The sequence below is a fragment of the Berghia stephanieae genome, chromosome 13, assembly GCF_034508935.2.
Source record: "Berghia stephanieae isolate SIO BIC M18660-M18661 chromosome 13, UCSD_Bste_1.3, whole genome shotgun sequence".
Lineage (NCBI taxonomy): Eukaryota > Metazoa > Mollusca > Gastropoda > Nudibranchia > Aeolidiidae > Berghia > Berghia stephanieae.
The window spans coordinates 6895705-6905704 of NC_088372.1; the positions used below are offsets into that span (position 1 = coordinate 6895705).

Genomic DNA, 10000 nt, shown 5'->3' on the forward strand with positions numbered 1-10000 from the left:
AAAATCACGTGTTTGAACCCTCTCCTTACCATCCATAGGAAAACCGTCACATTCGTTACGATGCAACCAACAGTTTTCTCATTCTGATTTCTCTTGTCTATCACAAAATGCAAAGAAATGCTTTGATTACAGCTATAATAAATACTCAAAACTGTGTTGTAGACATAAATTTGCTGAACAACATTCCGTGTAGAATGCACTTGTTACTTTCTTGTTCGAGTAAGTAAAGTCTATTTTTGTGTTGCGTGCGTGTGAATTTTCGGAGGAAATTCTTAAAATGGCTGGTAAGGAGAGAGTTAATATATATGACCCTTAACGTCTCAAAATCTCAAAACCCAGGTACTTCAAGGTCGGTTATTTTAATTGATCGATATTTGTAGTAGGTACGCATTTTTTGGGTCAAAATTTTAAATATATTATTTACACAAGTTAGCAAGCATTGACAACGCAACCCTTCTAACTGTCTGAGGCGAAACAAATTAGGTCTATGTACGGCCATTAACCCTCCCCGTACCATCCATTGAAAAATCGTCACATTCGTTACGATGCAACCAATTTTCTCATTCTGATATCCTTTGTACATCACAAATTATAAAGAAAATACTTTATTATAGCGATAAAAATGAGACACTGGACAATATTATGAAAAGAATTTACTTGTTTCTTGTCTGTTTGTGTAGAAAAGAAATCTAGTTTTGTGTTGGGCGGGTGTGAAGGTTCATGGAAAATTCTGAAAATGGCCAGTAAGGACAGGGTTGAAGGAATCTGGTGGACACCCTGCCTGTATTCTCGCCTTATTGTGGGAGGAAAGATGTGTTACATACCAGCGCAGCGCGGCCCCAAATTCGTCATGCGACCAGTTGCATAAACCGCGCGCGGCCAGTGTTTATCACTGCGGCCAACCATTATGTTCTTCTTTTGGTTGCGCCAAACCATACAAGTCACTACAACCTTTCCCACATGATGACATCACCACAACCATCATCATCACAGTACCAGTTCATCAACATCATCACCACCAACAATATCATCATCACTGTGAGCCTCATATAGATCATCATCACCATCCATCGTGGCTTGTACTCTTGAGCACGTTGCCGGTCAGCTGTCTCCACGAATCACGATCCTCTGCGGTGCGCATGAAATCTGTGTTCCTTTTAAAGTCACATTTGGTCATTCTTAGGTTATTTAAATAAGTCATTCTTTGTCTTCCTCTATCTCTCTTTCCTTCGATCATCCCAGATGTTACCAACTTTTCTATTCCGTCTCTTCTCCACACATGTCCCAGATAGGTATTTCCCAGAAAATGTAACTGCCTCTTTCTGATGGTATTGATCAGTATTCTTCTCTTTCTCACATTCTCAAACACTTACTCGTTCGTATTCCTGTCTCTCCATGATAGCCTCAACATTCTTCTTTTCACATCTCAAATGCCTCATATAGATACAACACTAATAATCAAGGAATTCATCTTGTTCACACTCCACTTCCTTCCTCATTCGGCCTTACTGTCTTTCTACATTCTCTTACTTCATCTCTTTGGTATTCTCTTCGTTCCTCCTGCTGTTTCTTTCTTTCTTCTTTTGCAATTCCTATTCCTTCTCCTCTCTAAGTTTCTTTTTGTTTTCAATTTCCTCCTTTTGTTGTGATTTCTGATTCTTATCAATATGTTCTGTAAGAACCTTCCAAAAGAAGGATCCATTTATAAGACTAGCGGAAAGCTTTTATATTTGTTGTATCCGCACTTCGATTCAAGTTTTACGCCCCCCCCCCCACCCCCGTTTTTACGTTGTTTGTTTCTCATAATTAATGATCTGAAATAAAGAACAATCAATGTTTTCAAAATGTAATTACAACATCGATGAGCATTTATTTGCAGGTCAGATAATCCAATTCCTCATGGGCTCGTTGTTGTAATGGAAATCTCAAAAAACATTTTTTTTTAAATGACGCAAAATATTGTCCATTAAAATAATATTAAACTAGGCTCACAAGTTGAATCGGATGTCAGTTATGTACCTACATGCCGTCCAGAGTCTATCACAAAAACAATTGGACCATTCCGCGAAAACAGTTAAATGAGCTTTATATAGCGCAATATCCACTAAATGTGCTCAAAGCACTTTACAAGGGGTCCCTGGTCAACAGCAACATTTAACATGAAGGACGGGACATGACGCCTGTTAGGCGATCTTACAATTTTTCGGACAAAGACAACCCTGTTAACGGCCAGGTACTCATTTTACACCTGAGTACGGTGAGATAATGTGAGTAAAGAGCCTTTTCCAGGGACTCAACTATGCGCCGAGCACGAGGCTCGAACACAGCACCTTCCGATCCGAAAGCGAGTGTCATGCCGCTAGACCACATAGCCAGTTGTTGAACGGCTACGTACATTAAAACAGAGAGGTCTTAAAACGGATGTCTCGTAATATTTTTGCTATCAAGATATATCGAGAGAATTAGTTCTCCTTTTCCCCAACACAAAATGGGCTGAATGAAAGCAAATCTAAATTACATAAGTAAAAAAATCGTTTAAAATTAAAACTAATCCTGAATCCAATGGCATATCAGTTTGGAATCATTCATAAAATAACATATATTGCGTTAATAGGGAATGAGATTAGAGAAAGAGTAGTGTCCCTTGATTGGACGTCACCCATAGTCCCACTTCCGCGAGGACGGGAAACGCATGCGCACAACCAACATGACGTTCTCTCTCTAATAACTTTTTCCGCTGGTGACGTCACAGACTATGGATGACGTCCAATCAAGGGACACTACTCTCCCGCTAATCTCATTCTCTATGATGACCGTACTATAGGCGAATGACACTGTCCAATCCATGTTGTGTCCTCAGAAAGCGCTATGACACAGAATTCCCCATTCATCCATGCATTACCGAGCCTTCTGAGTTCTTGGGGGTATCTCCTTACAATGGCATGATGGTAGACGTATGGAAGCACACAACTGTAAGCGTTTCTTCCTTATTTATTTTACATTGCTGATCACTGTGTGGAGGATATAGGTACATTGTTTTTATCACCAGGCAGTGGAGATGCACCACAATGTGGTCTCGATGATGGTGATGATGATGATGATGATGATGATGATGATGATGATGATGATGATGATGATGATGATGATGGTGATGCTGATGGTGATGGTGATGATGATGATGATGATGATGATGATGGTGATGATGATGATGATGATGATGATGATGATGATGGTGATGGTGATGATGATGATGATGATGATGATGATGATGATGATGATGATGATGTGATGTGATGATGATGATGATGATGATGATGATGATGATGATGATGATGATGATGATGATGGTGATGGTGATGATGGTGATGATGATGTTGATGATGATGATGATGATGATGATGATGATGATGATGATGATGATGATGATGATGATGATATGTTCTCAATCGTTTCTATGTTACATGTTTGTGTTGGGAATATTCTCAACACAAACATGTAACATAGAAACGGTTGAGACATTGAGTATTCTCCGGTCAATTAAATGAACTAATACAAATGTTGTGGACGTGTTTGGTTTTAATAATAATAATAATAATAATAATAATAATAATAATAATAATAATAATAATAATAATAATAATAATAATAATAATAATAATAATAATAATAATAATAATAATAATATAATAATAATAATAATAATAATAATAATAATAATAATAATAATAATAATAATAATAATAATAATAATAATAATAATAATAATAATAATAATAATAATAATAATAATAATAATTTTAATAATAGATCTTTATTGTCCATAAATATTAACAAAACACCCTGCATGAATTATAAAGACGAATGAAAGATGAAAGTATGACGTGGTTGATCCGAATAACTTTTAATTTTGATTGACAATGAGGAAACCCGAAAAGTCAACACAATCTGATTTCATTCATTAAATAGAAGCATCAATCCATTTGACTTCTTTAAGTACCAAGTCTGTGCCAGACATCGGTGATCATGGTACGCCATTCATCTCTCTGATCAGATAACCTAAGAAATCTGATAATATTAGTCTTCTCTTTCTTAGTCACCCAGCTGTTCAAACTATTCAAATATGTTTTTCTTGGTCTACCTTTTCTTTTTTTTTACCTTCTATCTTTCCATTTGACTAGTGCTCTTTAATACTTGTAAAAATAAAACACAAAAAACGTTGATTTCTCCACAGCATCTTGGACATGACGTGATAAACTATCTCAATCATAAGGATTGTAATCTCGTGCGATATTTCGGGCCAGGTATCCCTGAAGCGACGTACCACAACTTTACAGCATGGATTCCGTCCTACAGAATCTTTGAGAAATATGTCTCAGATTGCGTCTTTGAAGATCGATCAGCTCCTGAAAATAACAGGAGTACTATTGAAAGGGCTATGAACCTTGTTTCAGAATTGCAAAGAGTCCTCAGTAAATTACTCGGAGATATGTAAATCTTAAATATTCTGTTGATAACAGTAATTATGCTGCTGCTAGTGGTGGTGGTGATGACGATGGTGATGATGATGATGATGATGATGATGATGATGATAATGATGATGATGATTATGATGATGAATTCTATTATACATCGAAACATCATCACACGCACACAAACACACACACACACACACACATACACACACACACGCACATACACAAATAAATAGATACTCACAGAGAAGTGTGTGTGTGTGTGTGTGTGTGTGTGTGAGAGAGAGAGAGAGAGAGAGAGAGAGAGAGTCACTTGTATAGAATATGTATCAAAATTTTGTGTAGAATTACCATGTTATTACAAAAGTATACTAAACATACCAGCAGATGCACATTTCTCAAACGTATTCTGCGTCTTATTCTCCATTCCTATTTTATTTAACCAATTTACCAATTTAGTCCCTAAAAGAACTGCGTGATCTAATGGGGAATGTCACGTCGCCCAGCAACGGCGACCATCGTGGTTCTAAACAAAGAAAATCGGTACTTTTTATTCTCCATGCTGGTTAGACAGTTTTTCACGTGTCATGTGATCAAAATGTAAAAAAAATTCAAACCATAATTAGAATTATAAATTTTCCTCCTCTGGACACACTTTTTAACTCGTTGGAGTAGCATTTCTTAAGCGCATCCGACATTGTTCCGATTGTTTAGAACCAGTTGCTAAGTTACTATGCGTCATTACGAGGGAAGTGACGTCACGACTGTTGAAGGCTATTTCGGAGTTCCACGTGGGTACCAGGTATCCATGAAGCGACGTACCACAACTTTACAGCATGGATTCCGTCCTACAGAATCTTTGAGAAATACGTCTCAGATTGCGTCCTTGAAGATCGATCAGCTCCTGAAAAGAACAAGACTACTCTTCAAAGGGCTATGAACATTGTTTCAATATTGCAAAAGGTCCTCCGTAAATTACTCGGAGATATGTAAATCTTAATATTCTGTTGATAACAGTAATTCTGCTGCTGCTGGTGGTGGTGGTGATGACGATGGTGATGATGATGATGATGATGATGATGATGATGATGATGATGATGATGCTTATGATGATGATGATGATGATGATGATAATGGTGAAGATGAATTCTATTAGACATCGAAATATAATCACACGCACACAAACACACACACACACACATACACGCACATACACAAAAAAATAGATACTCACAGAGAGAGAGAGAGAGAGAGAGAGAGAGAGAGAGAGAAAGATAGAGAGAGAGAGTCACTTGTATAGAATATGTATCAACATTTTGTGTAGGATTACCAAGATCGATAAATTAGCGACATGTTATTACAAAAGTATATTAAACATACCAGCAGATTCACATTTCTCAAACTTGTTCTGCGTCTTATTCTCCATTCCTATTTTATTTAACCAATTCTTACCAATTTAGTCCCTAAAAGTACTACGTGATCTAATGGGGAATGAGATTAGAGGATGAGTGGCGTCCATTGAATGGACGTTTTACGGTGGAGAAGTTATTTTTAAACAAACCAACTACAAGCCAAGCGCTCCAAATAAAAAAAAAATTATTATTCATATTTATGTACAAAAATGCATCACGTTGATTATTATATGCATTTTTGTACAGAAATTATGAATAATACTTTTTTTTATTTGGAGCGCTTGGCTTGTAGTTGGTCTGTTTAGAAATAACTTCTCCACCGGTGACGTCCAATCAAGGGACGCTACTCTTCCGCTAATCTCATTCCCTATAACGTCTTTGTGAACCCAGATTTTGAGATCTTTTGAACGTAAAAACAATGAAAATCTCATTATACGTACACCTTGTTGTAGAACGCCAGGATCCTACAGCTTCCTCTGACAAAGGTACCCTCTAAGTCTTTTTGTTTCACACCAAATCAAATCCTTCAGAGTGAATGCGCCCAGGTTATGGATAAACTATTTCAATCGTAAGGATTGTATTCTCCTTCGCAATACGATTCAATAGCCTGATGTCACGTCGCCCAGCAACGGCGACCATCGTGGTTCTAAACAAAGAAAATCGGTACTTTTTATTCTCCATGCTGGCTAGACCGTTTTCACGTGTTGTGTGATCAGAATGTAAAAAAAAAATTCAAAACATAATCAGAATTATAAATTTTTCCTCCTCTGGACACACTTTTTTGCTCGTTGGAGTAGTATTTCTTAAGGGCATCCGACAATGTTCCGATAGTTTAGAACTAGTTGCTAAGATACTATGCGTCAGTGCGAGGGAAGTGACATCACGACTGTTGAAGGCTATTTCGAAGTTCCAAGTGGGTACCAGGTTTCCCTGAAGGGACTTACCACAACTTTACAGCATGGATCCCGTCCTACAGAATGTTTGAGAAATATGTCTCAGATTGTGTCCTTGGAAATCGATCAACTCCTGAAAACCAGTTGCTAAGTTAGTATGCGTCACTACAAGGGAAGTGACGTCACAACTGTTGAAAGCTATTCTGGAGTTCCACGTGGGTACCAGGTGTCCCTGAAGCGACGTACCACAACTTTAATGCATGGATCGCGTCCTACAGAATGTTTGAGAAATACGTCTCAGATTGCGTCCTTGGAAATCGACAAACTCCTGAAAAGAACAAAAGTACTATTGAAAGGGTTACGAAACTTGTTTCAGAATTGCAAAAGGTCCTCAATAAATTACTCGGAGACATGTAAATCTTAAATTATATGCTCTCGATAAGATAAGATAAGATAAGATAAGATAAGATAAGATAAGATATACTTTATTCACCCAAAAAAAAATGGAAATTCGTTTAGAGACGTGGCATGCATGAAAATGTATAAACACAAAATTGAGATTCTATGGCGACAATGTATATATACGCGTAATATAATATATGCAAATGCTCAAACATGTAAAAATATACAACTAAGAACCAATAGCAACACTTTATATAGTAATTTAATAAATTGAGATAGGCCATACCTCTGGCCTTTAGTCCGAACTTGTGTGTGTATATTTAAAAGATAGTACCTAATTTAAATCACAGTGTAAATAAGAGTAATTCTATTGCTGCTGCTGGTAGTAATGACTATGATGATGATGATGATGATGATGATGATGATGATGATGATGATGATGATGATGATGATGATGATGATGATGATGATGATGACTACGACGGAAGTACCCTCTAAGTCTTTTGTTTCACAAGAAATACTTCAGAGTGACTGCGCCTAGATTATGAAATTCCATTTTGCATAATCTTAAGAAAAGTGAAAATTTAAACACCTTTAAAAAGAGTTTGAAAACCGAATGATTATTTAGAAGAGCGTTTTTCGACAATTAATATGCTTTATATTATTTTAATTTAGGGTAGCAATGTGCATGTAAAGAATTTGGGTATGTGGACGCGGAGAAGTTTCCGTATGTGGGTGTACGGGTGTATGTTGTGTTAGCGTGTTAGTGTGAACGCTTGTTTCTATAGGGAATGAGATTAGCGGAAGAGTAGCGTCCCATGATTGGACGTCACCGGCGGAGAGGTTATTAGAGAGAGAACGTCAATATGGTTTTGCGCATGCGTCTCTCGTCCTCGCTTTCGGTGAAAGCGGCATGAGACACTTCACCGAAAGCGAGGACGAGAGAGACGCATGCGCAAAACCATTTTGACGTTCTCTCTGTAAGGTGACGTCCAATCAAGGGACATGCTCTTTCGCTAATCTCCTTCCCTATAGTCTGAGTGATTGAAAAGCGCCATTCATAGAGCACTTGTCACGGGAATAATGGACGCTATATAAGCATACTTGTTCGACTTACAAATGGCGGGGAAGAGGAAACAGGGACGCCCAAAGACTAGATGGTGGGACAAGGATGAACTGGGCCTGGAGGAAGATGATGCTCTGACCCGAGATGCATGGAGATGTGGCATTCATTATGGCAACCCTGCAAACTGTGGGATTAGCTGAAAGATTATTATTATTATTATTATTATTATTATTATTATTATTATTATTATTATTATTATTATTATTATTATTATTATTATTATTATTATTATTATTATTATTATTATTATTATTATTAATGATATAATTATTTAGATTTTTTCATGTATTGCATACGTTTGATTAATATATATATATATATATATATATATATATATATGTATATATATATATATATATATATATATATATATATATATATATATATATATATTTATATATATATTGAATAACAATGTGAAATTGAATGTAAGCTTCAATTTAATTTACGAAAACAGATAAGAGGACATTTCGGGTTTCCCTTTTATCAACAAAACAGGATGAATGAAACATTAAAGACTAATGAGATAATGTGGTAGTGGCGTTGTTCACGTTGTCTGCATTGATTTCATGACTGTAGATCCCTATTGTCTTATGTATTGTAAGAGAAGCAACCCTTGTTAAATCTTGTGTTTCTATTTGTTTGAGTTATGTCCCTTGTAAACCTAAACAATGACTATAAAGGACAAAAACAAAATAAAGACCGGTGTTCACTTTGATCCTCATTGGTTTAATCGTTAGATTATGTCGACCAGGTAAATCTAAATATAGCCTAATGTTTTAATTGGATTCAATTGTCTGATGCCACTTCCGTCCAGCAACCAGGAGCTTGGTTCTAAACAAAGAAAATATGTACTTTGTATCCTTCATGCTGGCTAGAAGTTTTTCACATGTCATGTGATCAGAATGTATAAAAGTCAAAACATGATCAGAATATAATGTCTTTCCCCTCTGGATACACTTTTATGCTCGTCGGAGAAGTATTTCATAAGGACAATCCATCTATAGATAAACCTTAAGATACCAACAGCAGAACATCAAGCACCCTTAGCGAACACATTTTGAATTTGAAAGACAAATGTTTAGAGCACAGCAACTAATGGACAATCATATTTAAAGGCATCAGGGAAGACATCATCACTAAAATACTATTGATTTTGCCTAGAAGACCTCAAATTTCAGGATTAATCCTCTTCTTACCAACTATAGGAAAATCGTCACATTCGTTACGATACAACCAACATTTTCTTATTCAAATTTCTCTTGTACATCATAAAATTTAAAGCAAATAAACAGTGTGCTGTAAAGCATGTTTTCACTAAAGAAAATATGTATCGCAAGAACTTACTGCATTTGTATTTGAGTGATAACAAATCTATTTTTGTATTAGTTGGGTGTGTTGGGGAAAATCTTGATTGAAAATGGCTGGTAAGGAGAGGGTTAAATACCAGACAGAGACGACCCTTAACAATAATAAAATGTGACCCATCGTCTCAAAACGGTATTATGTCGGAACGAACCAAATGCTTAAAAGCAGAATTCAATGTTCAACTGGTCAAAATATAAACTGTCGGCATTAGCACCCTAAAATATGGTATCCATTCTCCTCAATAAAACATACAAACTCAACACACGACAGATATTTCTGGCTATAAATTCAATTTTCAACATCTTAACCATTCCGACTTAATACCGT

At 36.3% G+C, this 10000-nt stretch overlaps 1 protein-coding gene across 1 annotated transcript in view; it reads left to right on the top strand.

Moving 5' to 3' along the window:
• Positions 1-5875, top strand: part of LOC144958676 (uncharacterized) — a 9598-nt gene extending 3723 nt beyond the window's left edge. Inside the window, exons 4-5 of the mRNA XM_078890799.1 lie at positions 2861-2972; positions 4232-5875. Of these exons, the coding sequence (XP_078746925.1) occupies positions 2861-2972; positions 4232-4492 (373 nt within the window). The 3' untranslated portion in view covers positions 4493-5875. The remainder of the gene's footprint in view (positions 1-2860; positions 2973-4231) is intronic.
• The last annotated feature ends 4125 nt before the right edge of the window (positions 5876-10000 follow it).